At 37.1% G+C, this 23,566-nt stretch overlaps 1 protein-coding gene across 2 annotated transcripts in view; it reads left to right on the top strand.

Annotated features, from left to right (window-relative positions):
- Positions 1-23,566, top strand: part of syt7b (synaptotagmin VIIb) — a 109,551-nt gene that overhangs the window by 39,796 nt on the left and 46,189 nt on the right. For both annotated transcript variants that reach the window (XM_087793769.1, XM_087793770.1), the window contains exon 2: positions 20,279-20,382. In XM_087793769.1, the coding sequence (XP_087649895.1) occupies positions 20,279-20,382 (104 nt within the window). The remainder of the gene's footprint in view (positions 1-20,278; positions 20,383-23,566) is intronic.

Raw genomic sequence — 23,566 nt, 5'->3', positions numbered from 1 at the left:
TTTTTAAAGTGAAGAACAAAGAGTTGGGTTTTTTGTTTAGTTTTGCTCTACAAATTCTGACATTTGTTGCTTTAGGGCAATTTAGTAATAATGTGTTTTTTACGTTAAGCTTCTTTCTTTTTTACGGCAGATTGAACTGAATGACCTCCAATAATTACACTGTCTTTGGCTTGTAATTACCTCCACCAAGGAGAGGTGAAGGTTATATTTTTGTTGGCTGTGGTTTGTTGGTTTGGGAACATCATAACTCTAAATGTGTTAATAGATAAGAAAGTTTTTACTGTAGTTTAATCAGGAAAGTCACTTACTTGTATGGCTTATCAACGCTCTCGTTCAAATAGCCAAAACGTTATCTCTGTGTAAGACACCAAGAATGTAGAATTTGCCAAGAGCCAACAAAATTCATTAATCATGGATTAATTATTTTTTTAAACATAATAGAGCTCCTTGGCAGAGGTCTGTGGTCTGACAGTGCTTAAATTAACTTTAATTGGTGTCAAGGATGGTTTAAATAGTTTTGTAATTATTGCTAAAGATGATGCTCATTGTTTTATGCACTACAAGGTGAAGCTTTACAGACTTAAATTATCCCCCCGAAAAATAAACCATTATAAAAAATGTATAGGAACCTCGCAAACTAAGACCTTGCCTCCTGCAAGGATTTGGTTTGAAAAATTGTAGACGGGATTGAACCATGACTTTATATAATATTTTCTTTAGGTATAGTTTAAAGTCCATTTTTCTTATTGAAATGTTTTTTTTTTAAGTATTTGGTTAAACATATATATAATTTTGGATTCATATTAATTCATTCATGGGAAATTTGCCATGGTCTTGGTACAAATCACAAAAAATTAAATTAAATTAAATATATAAATGCATATATTACCTTATTTATATAAAAATTAAATATCATACTTAAATGAACAGTTTTCAAACATGCAAACAAACCAAGCTTGAGGCAACACAGTCAGTCAACTTTCTGTGAATTAATGTCTCTAACTTGTGTCTGTTGGTGGTAGTTCGTCTTCCCGTGGAAAACTATTCATAGCGTCTCCACCTCCTCTTGGAAAAGGCTCTTGTGACCCCTTTGATGGGAACAAGTGGAATAAAATGAATTAAAGACAATGCCAATATAAAACTGTCTGTTTATCCACCGTTGACCTTTACGACCGTGCGGCGGTGAGTTCAGAACCATTGTGTTGTGCCCAATAAAGAGAAATGAAAGGTGCCCACAGCACCAATAAAACTATTTGTAAAAAGACCACAACTGTGTTGTGATGGAGGCGAGGAAGCAGAGACCCACCGCGGTGCCCGGCCAGGCATGGAGGCGCCTGCAGTGCCGAGCAACATAATTAAAATCAAGCTAAATGAAGAACGGCTATGTCAACGTGTACCAAAGTTAATAAGGAAAAATATGTACCAGTGTTTTTCAGTACAGAGGAAATAAATAACAATTTAAAGAACGACATGAAAGTGTTCCTCCCTCCGGGGGTCTCTTTTAAACCCACCTTAAACGTCTGTTTTGTCACCTTCATGAATCTTTTAATTGTACAGCATGTTCCGTCTCAGAACTTTGAGTTAACCTAAATGTCAGCCGATAAAGGTTTTGACATTTCATTTTTCACTTTTTCATGAGCACTCCAGGATCCTCTTGCTTAATAAAGAAATCTTTTTTTGTTTTTTGTTCATGCGTGTTTGTGTGTCTGCACTGGTGTGAGTCATGATGACTCTTCAGGCGCTCATCCACCTGAACGCCGCCCTGTCATACCGAGAGAAACTCTGGGTTCTCCTCATTACTGACAACAGACCAACACAAACGCTCTTTGATGGCCGCAGATGTCGGAGATGCTTTGCTTGGATAAACTCACCTGCCAGTCAAGGGTACCCGATTATTTCAGGGGGTCTCTGGTGTTGCAGCCCTCTGAGAAACAAAGCGCCTGCTGTTGTCTAAAAATAAACGTTGTGTTCTGTGGTTTTTCAGCCCGACAACAGAATTCATGAGTGTTTGTTTTGCCCGATGTTTCCTCTTAGCTTGATCCCAGCAGTGGTCATACATCACGCCTGACAGCCTTGCATGTTTACCTGAAGAGTGGCCGGTGTTGTTGTCGGGGGGCATCGCTCGTGGGGCTTTTATAAGAGTCACGCCAGACGTAGATTGCTTTTGACATCGTGGCTCAATGAGGTAAAGAGATGGTCCGGCAGGAGCGTAATGACGGCGACTTCACTGCCTCACACACTTGCTTACCCATGATATTATAGACACAAAGAGCAGGTGGTCTATAAACAATACTCCAATTTCACTGTTTTTATACGGACCCTCAAGTTGACTAAGGCTGGAGATCCTTAGAAAGCTCCCAGTGTAGAGAGTAGATTTTTACCCGGACTGTTTCCTGTGTGTGTAGCATGTTAGCCTTTTAGCTTCTACTGCATAAAAACTTAAAATATACTGAACATTTCGGCCTATTACTCCAAAAAGACACTGATTACTCTTAAAATAATCACAATCCTCAGTCAACATGATGGTGAGTAGAAAATTAGTAAGTGAACTTTGAATTTTGTGTGAACCATTCCTCTAAAATAAGTCACTAGCTCAAATAATGTACGACTATGAAATCATCCTCACGTTTAGCTTGTGCAAATTGTTCCTTACAAGGTTAGGAATCTGACTAAAGGCTGTGAACGGAGACAAACAAGGGACATCGGAGATTAGAATTGGTTTAAAGTCAGAAGAATTTTACTTGCAAGGAGAGTTTAATACAGAACCTTCTTATCGAATGTTCGATTTTCACTCTGAAGTGAGAACTGTTTCAGTCACAACCTATACTCCATCGAAAGTTATTTATTATACCAACGAAGGGAACAAAGTTAGAACAAAAAAGCACAAACTGGAATACATTAAAGCTGGTAAAATGACACAAGTGAAGCAAAGTCACACACACATTTCATTTTAAACTAAGACCAAAGATTGTTTTAAAACACAACCAATTATTAACATAGCTGTGGTTAAGCAAATGTGATAACACAATCAACACACCAGCTCAGTTATTTTCCATCACCATTGAAGCAGAGGTTATTTTCTCTGTACTTACATTCCAGATGTGCCGCTTCCTGTCAGTAAACCCACTCATTGTTGTTTTTAAGGCATTCCACCTTTGCTGTGTCGTCGGAAAAACTTTACATCGTGAAAGCTCTTAGGGAAGCACGAGTGGATCAGCAGGGTGAACAGGAGGGGGCTCAGCACACACACTCATGGGAGAGAGTGCTGAGTGTGATGGAGGCGGAGGAGAGGTTGTGGATTTCGGAGATGTTTGTTCGGGAAGTCCAGGACCAGAACCAGAACAGTTGAGAACCACTTGTTTATATGGTGCACTGACAAAAATTGCAAACAGCAACAGAGACTAACTATTTTTATTTTTTTAAAACAAACTAGCATCTAATTTGAGGTAAAGTCCTCTATGCGGTAAATTTTCTGTTGCAAGTCAAGGTACTTACTGTAAAATGTATCTTAAAGTGAGTACATTTAAACAAAACATGTTTAAATATTCAAGAAAATGCAATTTTATTACTATTTATATCAATTATTGTCTATTTGTTACAACATATTTCAGTACGTTTCTGTAACTGTGTTTCCCATTTCACTGGTAAATGACCATTGTTGTGTCGAACCATCACTGCGCTGCATAAATTAACCCTGGAGGACATCATAGGTGATCACAGATAAACATATCATCGAGGGAGTTTCTCAACGCTCACCGTCTGCCGCTGCACGGACGTGAATTTAAAATCATGCAGCGTATGTTACAGTTGTTGTTTTGAATATTGAACACGTGACGTAGAATTCACTTGAGGATCACTGTGGATCTAATGCTGGATGTTATTAATTCTGCCACGGAGGTCGGTCCGTCTGTGAGCGAATACAATTAAACAGATTCATTGAGAAGTTGGTTAAATCTTTAGAGGTATTCTTGCTACGGATATTTCAATGGAGATAAAAAGGAAATCAATTCTATATTTAGAATTTAGATGATAAAAAAGAACTTTGGTTTTCTCCCAAAACAAGAACAAACATGAGTCTTTGGTCATCATTTTAGATAAAAGTTTGCTTGAGTCCGATAACAGAAACAGTTGCTAAATTATGTTTCATTGTAAAGAAACTATCGACAATGAATCATATGTCTTTATGTAAAGTCCTGAATAGTTGGCTGATACATTATGAAGGACTCAACTGAGTTAACATTGAATATATAATACGTTTTTGTAAGTCTATGTAAAATAAGTCATTGTAATTCTATATATAATAAGTCGTTGTAATTCAATATATAATAAGTCATTGTAATTCTATATATAATAGGTCGTTGAAATTATATATAAAATAAGTTGTTGTAATTCTATATATAATAGGTCGTAATTCTATGTCAAATAAGTCGTAATTCTACATAAAATAAGTCGTTGAAATTGAATATACAACAAGTCGTTGAAATTCTATATATAATAAGTAATTGAAATTCAATATACAATAAGTCATTGTAATTCAATATACAATAATTATTTGAAATTCTATATATAATAAGTCGTTGTAATTCTATATATAATAGATCATTGTAATTCTATATACAATAAGTCATTGAAATTCAATATATAATAAGACATTGTAATTCATTGTAAACAATAAGTCATTGTAATTCAATAAGTTGTTAAAATTCTATATATAATAAGTCATTGAAATTCAATATATAATAAGTCATTGTAATTCATTGTAAACAATAAGTCATTGTAATTCAATAAGTTGTTAAAATTCTATATATAATAAGTCATTGAAATTCAATATATAATAAGTCATTGTAATTCATTGTAAACAATAAGTCATTGTAATTCAATAAGTTGTTAAAATTCTATATATAATAAGTCGTTGATTTTGAATGTGTGTGAGCTTCTGTGAAAAGACGTACAGCTGCTGTGATAGAACGCAGCACACATGTTGACGGGCCGTCTCCATGGTTACGTGTTAATTATGTATTATTTCATAGATAGTTCATGCTCGTTCGCCAGCCCACGTATATACTTAGCAGAGCTTCATGTTCCGAATACATTTAAGTCAATTCACTGGTTATTAATTCATCACCTCCTCGCTCCGACTGTCACGGTCGAGACACGAGTCAGAGAATATCATCGTTTATTTACACCATCAAACAAAGGCCTTTGTTATCCTGCTGGTTAAATGGTCTCGGCGTGTTTTGACAAAGATTTATTTTCCTTGTCGCATGCGGAGGAAACTCGGGCGTGTGATAAAGGTCAGCAATCTGCTGAAGTGGTGAAGGGACTGGGCCAGCGCTGGGACCGGAGCACATTACCACTCGGCAGGAGATGACGTATCAGCAGGAGTGTTGACCAGCAGCAATCTGTCACTAGTTTCAAGGTTACCGGTTATCTGTGTGGGGCTGTCAATCTGCTGCGGATACAACAGGAATCGACGGAAATATCTTCATTTTTAAAGCTGGAGGGGTCGCTCGTGCTGATGTCAGAGGGTCAGCTTTTAAGCTGCTCTACTTTCAAAATGGGTTTTAAGAAATAAAACGTATGACTCTTGTGGTGGAACGAGCTCAATACACGTTCAAAAAACACGAATCAAAGGGCTCGAAAAATACATTTAATTTTTTTTTAAAAACAGGGAAAGAAAAAACATTTGTGCCTGTTTGAGAAAAAAAGTGCTGTGAGAAAGAAAGAACTGTACTTAGTACCAGTACTTACTTAAAGTGGTTTGCAGCCTCAGAAAATCTTTTTTATTTATTTTTTCGCACTCTGGTTTCCTCCCACCGTCAATTAGCATACTGAGATTTAAAGCGCTTATTCAACTTTATTAACCCTGCAATGGACTGGCAAACTTTCCAGGGTTTTCATCCATACAAGCCCTCCATGACTAAAAAGACATAAGATTTGTAGATAAAAAATAAATTAATATCATAAGAAATATAGTTCATTAAATGATAAGCAGATGATTTTGCAACAGTAAAGTCATTTATTTCCTTGAGTCAAAAGTCAAAACTAAACAGCACTATTACAAATAACTTTTAATATACAGTATATATATATGTATAATTAACACTTTCTAGAGTCTCGATTAAGCTGTTCATATATAAACATAAAATCTTGTAAATATATTATATATAAAAAAATATGGACATCTATTAACATGAGTAAAGACATTAAATATAGTTATAATTTATGATATGAATATATTCTATAGATACAAAATAGGGAAAATCTTACGCTTAAAAGCTACAGACCAAGAAAAACATGCACAGATCCATGGTTTGTTATCATATTCTAAGATTCCACTGAAAAAAAGGAAAGCAATGTAAAAAGAAAAAAGATTTTTCTCCAAGCCCATGGTCTGTGAAAACGTTATCCTCCAGGCGTTTCTCTTGTACTTCAAGGGTGAAAGAGAAAAGCTCTGTCTTAGCAACAAAGTTTTGGACAAGGGAAAAAAAAAGGGATGATGGAAAGTCAAAAGAATCCTGAGAGGATCCACTGATGCAAACTTGGAGCCAAAGAACAATTCAGTCTCGTTGCTTCTGCCCCTTAAGTTTTCACACGTTCAGTGAGATTTTTTAGCAAAATATTATTATTCTGACTGAAGTTCTTATTTCTCTTGAATCCGAATCAGAGCAGCGAGATATGATTAAAACTAGTGTTTTCAACCATTAAAGTCGTCTTTGTTTGAGTTAGTTTCAATTGTTTTCATGGCACCTGTGGCAGGAGAGGGACGTGAACGAGTCGCTGTCACAGCAGTGTTGCTCAGGTGTGTTATCAGATCACTTCTGCAGACTGGGCTGGAAAACATTTTGCTAATTGCATCAGTCGTATCATGTTTCTTGTCGGCAAATGCGTTCAGCGGCAAAAGTACAAGAGTGAACCGTCGAGAGCTTGACAGTCGCATTAAATCGGTCGTTGTGGTTTCACTCTGTTTTCTCGAGAATAGAAGAAAATATTGAGCAGTAATTTATGGACCTGATAGACTGATTGGATATAGGCAGAATTTATATTATTATTCACTACTTGTTTAATTGTAAATATAAATCGTTTTTTTCACAACTTTTAATTAATTATTTTGACGAAGATTTACATGTTTTAAATGTTAATGTTAAAATAAAATGTAAATATAATACAATTAATAAAATAATTCCATTATTTCCATAAGTTGACACTTTTTTTAGTAACTAAAATTGTTGTTTTTTGGGGTTTTTTTTACACATTATTATAATACTATACAATTCATAGAGTGTGACCGTCGGTGTCAGTAGTGTTCCAGAACTTGCTTGCACTACACACAAGAAAATATCAAACAAAATAATTCTTCAGCTGACTACACACAGAGTGACTTATCCTTCAAACGGTTTATTGGTTCAGATGGTCATTTAGAAATATATATTTTATTTCATTGATGTACGTTCTTTTGACTTATTTTAAGAGATAATCACAGATATCACGTCCTTGACAGACTTATCAATGCAAAGTTTTCCTAAAATGTGATATCAAGAGATCTGATTGGCGATCTAGGAGGTGTTTCTCTCTACAAAAAAAAAGCCCGATTTTTTTGTTGTTGACTTTATTCGTCTGTTTGAACTACTTCCTTAACTTTATGGCATTGGCATGACTTTTCTCTCATTCAAAGGTATGCTTTAAACCACAGTTGCTCAAACCTTAAGTCCAGACAATTAAATATTTAACACTAAATCACATGGCCTTTGCATTTTTTATTTGAAATATTTTTCATGGTTTTCAGTCTTTATAAAATCTTACTTCAGCTATACTTAATAACTAACAAATAGACAGCAGCGCTGCAGTATTAAATAAAGGTTTTCTTGAATCAACACTGAACCTCAGACACTTCATGGAAAGAGTGTTTTAGTCGCCTCCGGTTCTCTCCCTAATTGGATGGCCATGTTCCTCCCACTGGTCCCTGCTCTTCATCAGAGCATCTGTTGAGCGGGTCAAAGGTCACCTCCCCTGGCATTTGGCCCTTTCCATGTTGTTCCAACCCACGGCGAGGGAAGCTCCGGCGGGGGGTCTCTTGTGACTAATGGCGCTTATTCTCTGTGTAGTGCCAGGCCCGGCCCCCGGGGGCGACGTGAATACAGCACCAACACACAGCAGGTGGAAGGGACGGGGGTCTGGGTGGGGGGGGGGGGGCAACCTTCTCCCTTGTTTTACAAAGAGCTGAACAATAATAATCACAACTCGGGGGCGACTGGTCACGTGCCGCTCATATCCAAACCCATGTGACGCATCTTTCACGGATGAACAGTCGGTTTGTGTCGCGAGACGAATCATTAGCACGAGTGCAACCATTGGCTTGTTGACAGAGAGCCTCTGAAGATGAGAGAGAAGAATAGCAACGAGTGCGATGTCTCTCACCTCCAACGACGATTGAAAGATCACCGGCGTTATCTCACGTCACTGGTGCGGGATCACAACATGGAGGCTGATGGCAGCGGCGTCGTGTTTATACTTGTTGACACAGTGTGATGCCCAACACACTGCAGGAGCTTCATGAAAACATGATCCATGTTTGCTGAATTGACGATACGTTCGTTACACGTGTGCGAGCGCGAACGGTTTGTACCTTAGACGATAACAACGGTAGCTGATGAGAGTGGATTCACCCGCCCACTCACAGGAACCCTTGAGCAAAGTTATTAATTGGTTCACTGTTCTCCCAGCAAAACTAAGATTAGCTCGAAACAACAGTTGAAGTTACTGAATAATGAAACGCTCTTTCTAAATCGCTAATTAACCTTCTTTGTTTTTGAAAAGTTTGATGTAACTTTGGGCTGTTTTTTTTTTTTAATTAATGATTCTCTTTTTTACATTATCAACAAACATATTTGTATTAAATAAATAAAAATATTACCGTTATGTTATATTGTGTTTTATTATAAAGAGAAACAATTCATCAGAACAAGATACTGATTAAAAATAAAAACACTGTCATGGTCCATCTACAAAACAATGAAATAATACAAAAGTATACAATTTTGAAAACAAATGATAAATATCAAGATGTATCCTGCGGTGAAGTGGTGCGATGTGTGAGCTGCAGAGTATTAACATATCTTTTTTAACGAAGAGATTTTATAAAACCATTTTATTCAGTTGATAGTTTATCTTTTGACAACGTAACAGAGTGCATGCTGGGTAGATTTTGGGCTTATTTAGAATTAGGCAGTTGTGAATTTGTTAGTTAAATGTAAAAAAGAAAAAATTACATTTGTTTCTCCTCGAACCACAAGCAAGTCTACTATGAGATCTCTTCACCGAATTCCTGCCACCTGGTGTTTGGGAATTTCCAGATTTATTTTTGTAATTTTCAATCTCTGCTTGATTTCAGCGAACATTCTGAACAGAGGAAGGTTTTACTTTTAAATACAACATGTAGCTTGCTCTCAGCACTCTTAATTTCTCCCATGTTTCAAATGTTGAAGTTTTCGTTTTTCAAGATGCAGTAAGTCTCTCATCATGACCATGTTTTGAACTTATTAATTTATAAAGTTCTCCCCCGTCTGAAATCTCAGCAAACAAGAGGTTACGAGTCATAATAACGGTCTTCACTACTCCTCCAGCCAGATGTAATCAATCCCCTTTTTGTTATATAACAAGTCCCACTTATGAGATTGATGACCTGTAGTGACATACCTGGATGCTTTACCAATCACAGCAGAGTGGGTGTGGTTATGGTGAACATTTCCCAAAAAAGTTATTTCAGTGGGCGGGGCTAAAGGGCATTTTCTAAAGTAAATATTTGATGAAAATAGAGTTTTGTACAAACAGACACATACTGATGATACAATAGAGTCCAACATCTATTAAAGAAACACTTAAATCAACACATTAGTTGAGCTTTAAGAACAGTACGGACGCTGCTGTAGCAAACAATCATTGTTAGCGTGTCCGAAGAAATGTCGTTTTCTGTTAATGTCGTTCTCAGGAATGTTTCTCTGTCTGAGGATAAGCTTAAAGTCACAGCTCAAATATTCACACCAAAAACACGTCCATACCATACACACGCTTGGTAAAAAACAAGGGACGTCAACCCAGTGAACAGTTTACAGACTTCCATCCACACAGATGTCACAGGGAGCTCCTTCCACTCGGTGGGATCTGTGAGTGGGTCAGCTGATGTGGAACAGAGTGGACAGACTGGGGTGTGAGGAGGACACGGGGGCGATGTTGCGTGAAAGAACCTTTCTGAGTCGCCTGCTCAGGTCAATTAAGGTCCTTAGTTAACCATGATTAACACTGGACATCACTCTCACCCCACATGTGGTCTGAACATGTCAGGAAAAAAAGTTTGAACCCTGAGGATCTCTGGACTTTAAAGAACAACCCTCTGTCTCCCCTAATGTCCCTGAAACCAAAGATCTGAAAGTATCTGTAGCAAAACGGACTTTATTACCATTGATCCGTTGTTCCCCCTCGAGATGACTTCTTGATGATGATTAGTGCATCTTAATGAGGTTCGGTTCCGGCGGTCATTGTGCCGCAGATAACTCGCCGTAGACGAATCGGTTTCCTTCTTCAGCGGAGGGTCTGGAGATCACAGGGAGCGACACGCTCGTGCAACACGTGGCTTTTTGTTCCTTATTCCAGTCACCTGGAATCTTCCAGCTCTCTCAAACACACACTTTATAAAAGGTGTCGCTCATCTCCGGAGGTTGCTATCACCCAAATCCACGTCAGGGAGGGAGTCTAGGGGGGGCTGGTCCGTGACCTTATCAAAGACTGGTGTGCTCGCGAGGGACCGTTGTACCACTTCATGTCTGGCAAATCCATCTGAAGTGAGGTCATCGGCTGAACGATGTCTAATATCTCGCCGTAATAAAAGCTGATGGAGAAATTGATTAAGATCCATCGTGTTGCTGTTCGATATCGATATCTTTGCCTCCATTTCCACCCTGTTGGAAGATACCATCGAGTTTTGGTTTATTGCTTTCGATATCATCTGCATTTATACCTCAGAGGATCGTCCTCCACCAGTAAATGGAATTATGCAGAGGAGTAAGCTTCCTCCGCAGAGTGTTTTTTTTTCTTACGCACTCATACAGGTTGAGTGTGAGTCGCCATCTTTTTTTAGTGTGTTTTGATGCTTTGAAAGGGACTGTTCTGTCCCTTAAAAATAACTATTAAAGCCTTCTGGCACTGGAGGATTCAGGGAATTAGGGATGTTAGTCATCAACACAAAGCTGATTAGTAGAATGAAGTGTAAATCAAATTTATTTCAGAAGGTTTTACTGTTTGTTCTGTTGATTCGAAACAGCAAATCTCAGAAGAGTCGCGACAGGGATTGAATAGTTTAAAACAGGAATGTTCCACAGTTTCTATTCTATTCTATCTATTCTATTCTATTTCAGCCTGATTCTTCTTCGTCATCATCTTCTTAAAGCGACAACATGTTAGATCTGAAATACTGTTTCTGGCGACCCCAAGTGTTTAGAAATTGTAACTGCAACGCGCCATTGTCAATTACAGCGTTTGTATTTCTATTTTGGTTCTTGTTGTATCAGTTTCTGGTTTTATCTTCCTGGTAACTTCAAAAAGTATCTAAGTACTTCAAAACATTGTCTCTGGCCCATTGCTTTAGAAGAGTTTGGGCTCATGACACTCACAGACTCTTATAAAGAGCATTGTTCAAATAAAAACTCTTTGTTTCTGACTGTCCCTGGTGTTATTTGAGTGATGAAATGTGTTTTGTTTTTAGAAGACAAAATAGGTCAGTTTTCTGTTTTAAGTACATCCAAACTTTTAAAAGTTCACTCTGTACATCCACCGTTATAGAAATGAAGTTAAAAAAAACCCTCAGCCTAAAGCTGTGAAGCAGTTGGATACGGCACCTTTTTCCGACGGCTCACAAGTAGCTCTACTTGACTCAACTCGACTCTACCTTGATTGTATTGCTTTTCCACTGGTGCAGATACTATTTATAATACCTGCTTCAATCTGCTTCCAAGCAAGAACACTAAAAAAACAAACGATAAGTTAAACGTGCTCATGGAGACGTTCCATGTACAGGTAAAGACTTTCTGAGCTCAGGTGAGGCAGAGAGAACACGATCATCACGGGGTGCTGAGACCTGAGTGGAAGAGTTAGCAGGTCAGGAGGATTTAAAATTGGACACACCGGGGACGAGAACTCGATGGAGGACAGAGGTGATGTGATCAGAAGACTGTGCGACTAAACTACAGTTGTGAAGTTCTTTCTCAGAGCAAATGTCAGCCCCGTGGTGCCGACCAAGTTCTTGCATCACAACTAATAAAACAGATCTTGCTCTAATACAAATATTTAATCATGTAAGTAAGTAAGTAAAGGTTATTTGTAAAGTGCTTTTCTAGACCAGGGTCACAAAGCACTTTAACAATCAAAAACAATACAAGGTTACAATATATACTTAAAAATTAAAGACACATAAGACAAACACAGGAGTCCCAGAAAATCAGGGAAAAGCACAAATAAAAATCTCTCAATATGTTTCTTGAAGCCATTGTCAGCTGTTTTTATGTTCTGATTATTGATTTCTAGCAAACAATTGACTAAGCTGTTCAGCCTCTGGGGCTCAGTTGGATCAAAAGAGCAGTAGAACTGGTTGTCATCAGCAAAAATGTAGAAGAAACATGAGGAAATCTCTGAATGATTTTACCGAGGGGGAATCAAGTACAGAAAAAACAATAAAGGACCCAAACCAGAACCTTGAGGGACTCCACACAACAGATTCACTGATTCAGACCTTATTTGATGGGCAGATACACTGAAACAGCGCCCAGAAAGGTAGACGTATATTTTGAATATCATATGATAATACTGCATCAATGGTCAATCTTGCAAATTGTATTTCAGTGTGCATGTAGTAGACAATTAAAAATATACTTTTTATTATTTTTCTTAAACATTGAATCAGTGGCCGCGGAGTAGGTGACAGTTTCACATGTTTGGGAAGGATGTAGAGGATGCTGTTTCAGGAGCTGTTCTAAAAGTAGACATTTATTGAAGGCATTTTGGCTGTTTGACATTAAGGTATTTGTGTAAAAAACATAATCAAATAATTTAGAAGAGGAGGGTGGAATTGTAAAGTTGTAAAGTTGTAAAAATGATTTTGACCATTTTTGCTAAATAAAATATACAATTAAGTTTAAGAAAAAAAGACTGAAACCAAAATGACACAAATGTGTCACCGTGAAGTTGAATAGCCAAGTTAGACAAGTGGTGTTATTCTGTTCCCATCTTTCATCAACTTCCCCTATAATTGTTTTTTAGAGTTTCAAATTGAATTGATAATGTCCCCTTTTTGCTGAGTCATAATGTGTAGTAGACATACACTGAATACTGATACTTGAGGCCACTAAAAACAACAGGAATGCTAGATTTGGACTCTGAATGTTGGAGGCCATGCATTTATGTGAATCTTTGGTTTGAAAAAAACTGTTAAATGAAATCAAAGATGCTTTATTTGTCATAGTAACACATGTTTAGAGAGTGAGAAAATAAGTAAATGAAGAGACCAAGCTCAGATCCTTGGGGTACACCACCAGTTCTTGAGCTATTACAATACAGTCCAATATTGTTTGACCATTGTTTGGAGTTGAATACAAGCTGCCTTAAATTGTAATGCTGGTTTTAGTATGTTTTATTATTATTATTGCTAGACTGGGAAGTGCTTCTTGTCCTAGTATTTGTATTTGCTTCTGTTTCCTCACAGGACAGCAGCTGACTGAATTCAATTGCCTTTTCATTAGTTTGATTATATTGGAATTGTGTGTGGGTAATTTTAATGCGAGCGACTAATACGGCTCTTAAAAGCCAACCACGTCTTTTATTCCGAGGGTCGTGGTCACTCGGATTATGGCAAATAAAGACCGCTGCTAAGTAAATTCATTAAATAAATTACTTTTCTTTGAAATACAAAACTCGACATTTAATACTAATAAAACCCGATAATTTGCATCAAGTAGTTTCATTTAACAATGAAATTATATTGAGATGTTCAAGAGCTTCACTTTACAATCAATTCTATTGTGGCGTGTTTTATTACGGTCTCTGGTTTCACTTGCCTCATATCATGTTCTATGCAAATGGATCATTAGTTACATTAATAATAGAGGGTTGAAGGAAGCGACGACCACATGTATTGAACACACACACACATGCACACACACACTAGCATGTATTTGGAACGGCTGTAATTTACTTCACACAGATTTATGCATCTGACCTCAGGTGTTAATAAGTATTGCTATTTAAATTCTACTCACGTTATTCCGATGCGATTATTATGTAAATGATTGATGCGTGTTTGGCAACAGAAGGTGGTCGGTAATAAACAGCACAACAGTTGTCTACTTTATGACTTGTTGTATTTTATTCAGATGGCGTGGACTCTAAAAGCTTGGCAGACATTTTCATCTCCCCGTTTAATATTATTTTTGAAATAAATCCAGATTCTAAAGGAATGCATAGAGATGGAAAAAGCGGCACTTGGTTTTTGTAGATTTTATGAAAGTAATTGACAAGTCTGTTGCGTCAGAAGCATCGGAGACAGTGGTGAGGTATGTTATATAATGATGGACAGACTGACAGATCGACCATGATGTTATTTGATGACATAGGGATAAGGCGTTTTAAATTTCAATTGGATCCATTCCACCATTTCTGGGGTACTTAGAGTGACGGATAGACACTGAGAATTACCTTATCGGAGAAAATAAATGTCACCTTCAGTTGATGCTAGCACCCCCCTGTGGCGGCACCACTACACTGTAGACTCTACCAGAGTTCACGACAAAGCAGACCAGCCAGGTTGGCACATCTTGTTGGACATCTGATTCTCAGTGCCATGTCTGGCAACACCTCTAGTAACCACGGAGGCAGAAAATAGAGCCTCTCTGCAAAGAAGCATAAAAAAAGACATATTTTAAAGCACATTTGAACAACCTGTGGAATTTTAGGTCATTGTGACATTTTTGCGAGTCTTTTCTTCCACGAGAGAGGAGCTGCTGGGGAAAGTAAAGCATTCTGAAGTGCGTAAAATCAAAAGCCTTCCCCGCTGAGAACCACCAAGAGAGAATCCAACTCGCAAGTCACACACCGAGATTTTGCTACGGAAGAAACGTCTGAAAGGAATCTGCTTTTTTCCACTTCCTCTTTAATGAAGACTATTTTCTCTCATCCTTCAAAGTCCTGGACACTTTTTGTTTTGCTAAATTGGTGATAAGCAAATATGAAAGGTTTTTGCTTTGAGGAACTTCACCAGCTCCACTGAGGCTGAAAGAGGAGGAAGGAAAGAAATCAAATTAAAGATGATAATTGCGTAGTTTTAAATGATGCCAACAAACCTGCTTTCTTTCGCTTTATACAGATCGATGAGGACTTCTAATTTGATTTTGATCTGAATCAGAAGAAACATTGTTGGACTCCCATCAAGTGGTCATGAAATAACTGAATTATGACCTAAACCTTTGACTGTGTAATTAGAAATATTTAAATTGTTTTAGAAAACTTTTTGCATAACAAATTTATAAATTAACAGAAGCTTAGCCAAAAAATTCACTAGAAACTTTTGTGATAAAGTTACTTTAACTACCCTCTTCTCTATTAGAACAGCTCATCACCTACACTTGACATTATAAGAAAGAAATAACAAGAATATGATTTAAACTCATAATTGAATGTTTTGTGTTTTTGCATCTTCGTAGTAACTGACGCTGAATTTTAATTTTCAGTAAAATCTCCCATAACTCTTATATTTTCATTTTATTTGATTATAAATGTAAGTCAATGAAGCTTACAATAGCCAGGTTTCCCAGATTGGTTAAGAATCTCGTAAGAGCTACGTTCTTCTTAGGGGTGTTCTTAAGAACGATGTGAAAGAAGGACGAGCCATTAAAGAGACTAAATGCTAAGAGATCCCTCGGTGTCAGAGAAATGTATATCATCCACTTTTCTTAATAATAAAACAATGATCAATTAAGAAAAAAAAGATGTTTTATTGAATTAAACATTTGAGTTTTACACACACAAATGCATTTATAAGTTTATAGTACTGCTATGACTTAACTATTAAAGATTAAATGATGTTACGTGAATGATGTATTCAAGGGCATAGGATTTTTTTAGCAAAATGGTAAAACACACTATAAGTTAAAAGTTTACTCCAATAATTGAAGTAAAACATACAATTGGTTACTAAGAACTACACATAAAAAACATAAACAACCCTGTTCTTTGACTTGATCTAAGGGTTCTCCTAAGAAGGCAGTTAAGAAGTTACCTGGAAATACTCGTATCTTGGCACTTCTTAAGAGCCTTCTTACATCCTCAAGAACGTTTGGATCTGGGAAACCCAAGACAAGACAAGACAAGAACAAGTCACTAAATTTAAGAAACAAGCATGGAAAAGAAAATAACATCAGATATGATAAAAAAAAATACAGTAGCGGTCAACATACATACAACAGACGGAACAAATAGAGAAGAAAGAAAAAGCACATTAAGGTGTGAAAACACACTCAAAGAAAAGTAACAGTAAGCTTTAGGACCAGGAGATACAGGAGGAGACACACATCAGAGGCTCATGGGCAGGCGGCAGGTGATCCAGGATTAGGTCCAGCTTTATCTGGCAAACAAAAGAGTGGAGGGGAACGAAAGACAGTGAACCAATGAAGGATATTAGAGACAATGCGACAAGAAACTGTAGATGAAGGAAACAACTCATGATGAAAACGATAAAAACACGTTAAATCTATATGTATTAAAATAGTATCTCTGTCTCTACATGTGTGTTTGTGTCCGTCTGATCTCAACGTCTTCAAAATGTCTGACAAATGTTTGATAAATGATCGTGTACACCAACCTTTTTTGTACCAATGACCCGTTAAATGTCTGGATTTTTTTTCACAGACTGGTGTTTCAGATAGAAAAAAGTAAAAATACAACAGCAAAAAACTATAATTATATGCATGAAAAAAAACATCTCACCATAACGCTGAATCAGAAGGAGCTCTGGGGGGTGTCAAAATCGCGCACTTTTGCACATACACTTAATATTTGAGTGCACAAGTGCATCCTGATGAGCAGTGTGTGAAAATGTAGTGCGCAGTGAGCACTCAATTGCCCATAAAATTGAGTGTGGGTCGACACTTTCCACCCTCAACGATCGCCATCTTAGTGCCGTGGATGACGCTAAACGTAAGATACGTCACTGACGACGCGTTTTCAGAGCAGATATGTCAAAGTAAATGTCAAAAAAATGTCAAAAAAACACTAATTGTACAGCAAAACAACATGACAACAGTAAAAACAAAATGAAACACAACTTGCCGCCTCCATTTGAGTGGTAGTGACATAACTTCCGTTTACGAATTCAACGTCACTAAGATGGCGGCCGTATAGGGTAGAAAGTGTCCATCGATCCATACTCAGTTTTGTGGGCATTTTATTACGCCAATTCAGTGTGCATGACGCACTACATTTCACATACTAAGTATTGAGATGCACTAAAAATAAGTACGTTTAAGTACGCAAGTATGCGATTTGAGATACAGCTCAGGAGATAAAAAAAATCATATTTTACATTCCAAAGACATTTAATTGTCTCATATGTAAAACACTAAGTCAGTGAGATTGGTTTACAGAATTTGTACGACCCATAATCCACTTGAAAGTTACCTCTCATTTTGATCTTAGGGTTTCATTTATTATTATTACATTTTTTTCAAGTTTGGCGAAAGGCTATTAAATAAATAAAAAATAATTTAAAAAAAAGCAATGCCCAGCTCTGGTGACACAAATATTCTCTATAGAACTAAATCCAGGCTGGGACGTCAAGAATCAACACTTACAGAGTGACTTCAATAGTCATTGACATACTTGGTGTCCTTCACGATGAAATAGAAAAGAGCCTTTTATGTGATAAACAACATGTAAGCATCGCATATACAAAACATGCTGCGCGATTATCATTCAGGATATGTTTCCACAGGCTTAAAGGAATCCCTTTAAAAACACTTTTCAACGTGTTTTATTCTATCAGCCTGGGCTGAGATGAAAGGAAAAGATTAAAGGAAGCAGCCAAGTAGACGATGATTAGGTTGACTTGACTAATCCACCTCTGCTGTGCATCCACGACCACGAACATGCTAATATTGAAGCGGCTCATGCCGGGATGAAAAGAAATCATTGACAGAGGAGAGAATCCTCCGTCACTCCGGCAGGTTAGATCAGAGAGTCAAATTATGTTTTCACCTCTTTGTTTGCCGAGTCTCTCGGGTGGCTGCAGGTGGGAAAAAAAAAAGAAAAAAGCAGTGGAGGGAAAGACTTTGCTTCAAGTCATCATCCGTCAAGCAGAAGTCTTCACTCGCAGAGGGATAGAGGAGAATGTGGCGGAGAGAAAGCAGAAGCTGGTGAATGTGTGCCTTGTGGCATCGTGACCCGATCTGCCTCGTCCATGTGTGCAGCTGTTGATATATGCAGCGAGCGAGGAGCAGGAGTTTAATGCTCCGCTGTCTTTTCACGGCCGCTCTTTGTGTCTCCAGCTGCCGGATGATGAAGACAGGACGTGACATCCTCTGACATCGCCTCTCAAATGTTGGTCAGGAGTGAGACACTAGAGAGCAGGACACTTGTAACTAATACTGCCCTCGTCTAGACACAATCGCAGAAAGAGGAATTCCAATTGAATTTTTAAGGAAATGTTGACAACGGGTCAACGAAAATACGATTTTTATCTAGTAGTGTTCTGATCCAGCAGGTGTATAAGGGCATTTAAACGGAAAATTACCAATGTAAAGAGTAGGGAAAATCCAACCTGAAAAGACTAAGCATAATTAAATGAAACCAAGCACAAAGCGCCTCTAAACAGTCCGATACTTTGTACTTCAAGAGTATTTCAAGAGTACTTCAAGAGCAACTTTATCCGCCAGTCCATATTGGTTTATATATACATGGAATTTTCCATGGCTGACGTATTCGGAATTTGTTGTAAACAATATATACAAAAATTGGATTTAAAATACCATGATGTCACCGGATTGGCGAAGATTTCTTAGTCTTTTTTCGGTCTTGGACTCATTTTTCCCTGATAAAAATGTTTGTGTAAAATATAAACATTCAACATGTATTTATTAAACTATTCATGACAGTTATAGACACACTTGAAATCCACGTTGTAAATCACCTCTGACTCATGCCGTCTCAGGCACTTGAAGTTTTTTAGCACCATTTCAGGCGACATTTGACCCCATAGTAACGGATGAAAACGACCCTTAACCCATCAGGATGGATACATTGGTGTCAGGTTAGAGATCTGTCTTAAAGAAAAAGAGATAAGAGATGGTTCCGAGTCACTGAAATGTTTTTCTTGTACAAGGAGAGGAATACAGAATGTACATACTCATGTTTTTTCGGATTTCTCTCTCTGAAACTACGACTGTATCGGTTGCATATTTATGATCCGTTGTAAGTTGTTCATTATCCGAGAGACAACAGCAGAGGTCACAGCCAGATCTCGTCTTAAATGGAGGACAGGATGGTGTGAGTTCTGCCTGATGGCTTATCTGAGTAAACCCGGTATGTGTTGATGACATTGTGTTTTCTGCTCAAAATAAAGCCAGGAATAAACGCAAGAAATTATTGAAAATATATATATAATATATACAAGGTAGAAACCTAGTTACCAGCAGACAACTTTTATAATAAACAACAAACTTAATAAATAACAAGTTCAAGAATAAAAATACCACAAATACTAAACAAAGAAAACAAAATTCCAATATCTATAAATATCTTATAAACAAAATATCCACAGAACTGGGGAATATATCAGGAAACAAAAGGAAAAAACAGCGAACCTGGAAACAAAAAATAAAACGTAGAGGACAAAACAATCACTATTAAGGAATAAAAAAAAGAACTCGGGGGTTAAGCAGCAAAATAGAGTAAATCCATCAGGAATAATCCACAGAAAGGAACAAGAAAAAGCAAAATCTTTGGTCTGATATACAGGTCTTGACTCAGGTGGTTGAAGTGACCTTGATTGCTGATGAGGTCTCTGAAGCTCATTGTTGACACTGTTCACGATCGGCTCAGAACTCCACCTCCCAGACACCCACATTTTCTTAAGTCTGCTGCAGGAACATGAACAGTTTGTACCAAGACTTGTAAAACCCTGTTCAGATAAATGTTGCTGACTGTCTCTCGGTCTTTCTCTTCTTCTTCTGTCTCCCTCCTGCAGGCTCCGTGTCTCTCAGTGTTTTCCTGGTGTCTGTTGCTTTTGTAGTTTGTGGCGTCTGGCTGGTGGCCCTGTGTGGCGTCTGCACCTGGTGTCAGCGGAAACTGGTACGTATCCATCTCTGCTCTTCAAATATGGCCTCCGAAGACACAATAGTCAAATCGAGGTTACTACGCTTTCAATAATCCAGTCATTCTAAAATCCAGGATTGTACATAATGGACCATTTAATTATTTTGACAGTTATAAAAGTGTCATGAATACGTTTTTTTTAATTGGTTCTTAATATGTTGTTGTATATATTAAAGCTTAGAACAATTTAGAACATTATATAAAGCTGATAAAAAAGATGATGAATCAAGATTTTTTTTTTTTGCAAAGTAAAAATGAAAAATAGCAAATGGTCAAAAAAAGCCACAAATGTGTCAAAAAATAAAATGACGAAAAATACGATTACAAGAAAACCTCTAATATGTAATTTAATAATGAAAAAACATAAGAGTTCTACATGACAAAATGTTGATACAAGATTTGAACAAAACCAAAAAAGCAGTGTTGGTATATATAAAAAAAAATGTAGCATATTTGTTACATAAATACAATGATTATATTGTATTTATTTCTGTATATATATATATATATATATATATCCCAAATAAATCCAACATATATTCATACATATTAATCAATATAATCTAATTAGTAATATGATAAAAATAAAAAGGATACATTTAGAAAATATATTTCAGTTTTATATTTCTCAAAATAAACACTTTAATGTGTATCTCCGGCGTAACATTTGTCGTCTGTGAGTAGCAACCACAGAACAACATGGCAGCCGGCACAGTTAACCTAAAGTATTTCCAGCTATTGTTCAGAAGAATAAGTGGTTCTGATGGTTCTAGCCGCTGATCTGTTTGTTGTCTCGCCCAGAGATCGTCCTCTTTGATCAGCAGAAAAAAAAACAAAGCCACCACTCTTGTGCTGAATGTCACTTTTGTGATGAATTGTTCTGTAAATTCAATTAATCTTGCCCGACCATTATTTTATCTCTGTGATCTTGTCAAAATGTCATCTATTCCACTATTGAACATCATTTGATCCGTCCATCTATCCAGTGTGTCTTTTCAATTCCATTACATGCTGCTTACTTCCAAAGGTTAAATCTCACTTGTTGTTCAACCGAGAGAAAAATCTAGCGAAATTTTGACAACAGAAGGTCAAAGCTTTAAGTCAGGATTGTGCATAAATAGCTCTTGTGTGCTTTCTTTCGCCTCTGCCGGATTATAATCTGACTCAGAGGTCATTGGCAGCTGCACTTGTTCAGACATTACCTCAAGTCTGAACGCTCGAATAATATTAACACTTGGTCTGGATTGTTGTTGATGTTATAGCTGAGCTTTAGTGGTTGATGATCTATGGATGGTCAAGTTGATCTTGAGGATAACCTTTTCACAAACTGGAAAAATCTTGAATTTCTTTCCAACAAATTCTCCAGAGCGTCAAAGGCCCAGTTGTTAGGAAACAGTCTGACAGTGAAGTATTGCTCAGGAATGCAAACAGAAGGAGAGTTTTCAGTTCAAGGAAGGGGCACAAAAAAAGTCTATCAAGCTGCTTACAAAGCCTTTAAGTCTTGGATTACTTTAACTCGGGAGCGGTTCAGTCGACTCACTTGAGGACTTCTGAAAATAATGAACATTGAGAGGAAAAATCACAACGAGGTTTAGAGTCAGGGTGATGTGACACAACCGATGTGTAGCGAATAATGCTGCTACCTCACAGGAAGTAGGTTTGACTCCAGCTTCAGGTAACTGTACACATTTTAATAAAACACACTTTACAGTGAATTTTTTTTTTTATATATTATTTATTTTATTTTAGATTATATTTACTTCCCATCCTATAGGGAGATTTTACCCTCATTCCACACAATTCCTAGATGTTGAATAACTGGGAAACAAAAATAATATGCAAGAAATAAACATTAAAATATAAATAAAGAACATTCTCAGAATATAATAAAATTCAGATAGAAAATAGTTTAAATAACCTGTTAACATAGCATGTGGCTGAAAGTGTAAAAAAAAAAACACATTAAATAATTGAAGATCATACTGTACATCATAACAAATGACACCACGGACTGGAACCAGAGATCTTGTATAGGAGCTGCAGGGTGCTGATTGTAGATTGGTTTAAGGTGGTTGTCATGAACCTGTTAAGGGAAATACGTGAAAAAGGTCTAACAAAATAAAAGCAGATCAAAACAGAATAGTTATTTAAGCATCTCCAAGACATCTCCCAAATCATTTTGAAAAACATGCTGTGACATTTGACAAGGATGTGTCCAATTTTTTGATCCTAGCAAAGAGGAAATTCTTGCTAGTTACAACCAAAATTCCATTCATATAACTGATGATTCAACATTTGGGTCTGATCAGGACATTTTTGTTAAAGTTCACTGGAGTATAGAAGGATTAATTTGTCGGTATAATCCATCAGCCTCTAGTTATTATTAGCCAAGCATTAAACTCTTCCTCTCTTCTTCTCTCCTCCTGACCCTTCGACCGGCATCGTTTTTGTCCTCACTGTCCGTCTTTCTCTTCCACGTCTGTTTGTCACGTCCTCCCACATTCTCTTAACATTCCACCTTCTCCACCGTCCTGCAGTCTCCTAAAGATTTCATGATTCCGCTCAATGATAGATGAGCTGCTTTTGGTGGAATCTTATATTAATCTTGATGTCTGTGTGTGTGTGTGTGTGTGTAGTGTTCACCATGTGTGCGATTACTCTCCTGACTTGGTGAGGTTACAGTAGGAAACTGGACGTGATGAACGATGTATTTGATGATAGCAAAAATGACACATTACAGATTGAGAATGTGCCTTAAGAAAGATTGATTTGTAGAAAGAATATGAAGGAAACACACTAGTTAAGGCAGGTTCACCAAAACGCACACATGAATGTGACCAGTTTCAATAATTGCCTTTTTTCTATTACACCCTAAATTCATGGAACAAAATGAACAACATTTTCTATCTGAACTTTATTTGGGTTATTTCATTTTTGGTGCAACGCGGCTCTTAACATCGGTGTTGCTCCTGAATTATTGACAAACTCCTGTGTTTGTTTGCTGAAATCACAAGAGCTCATCTTGTTACCATCAACAAACAGAAGCATAAGTCGAGAACCAGCGAACTACACAAGCTCTGATCATCTATTAAAATCTGTAGATCCGAATCACGGCTGGCCTGCATATACGTTGTATAATAATTTCTATAAAAAATAGATT

The sequence above is a fragment of the Callionymus lyra genome, chromosome 6 (genome assembly GCF_982586985.1).
Source record: "Callionymus lyra chromosome 6, fCalLyr1.hap1.1, whole genome shotgun sequence".
Taxonomy (NCBI): Eukaryota; Metazoa; Chordata; class Actinopteri; order Syngnathiformes; family Callionymidae; genus Callionymus; species Callionymus lyra.
This window is presented reverse-complemented; position numbering and strand designations above follow the sequence as displayed.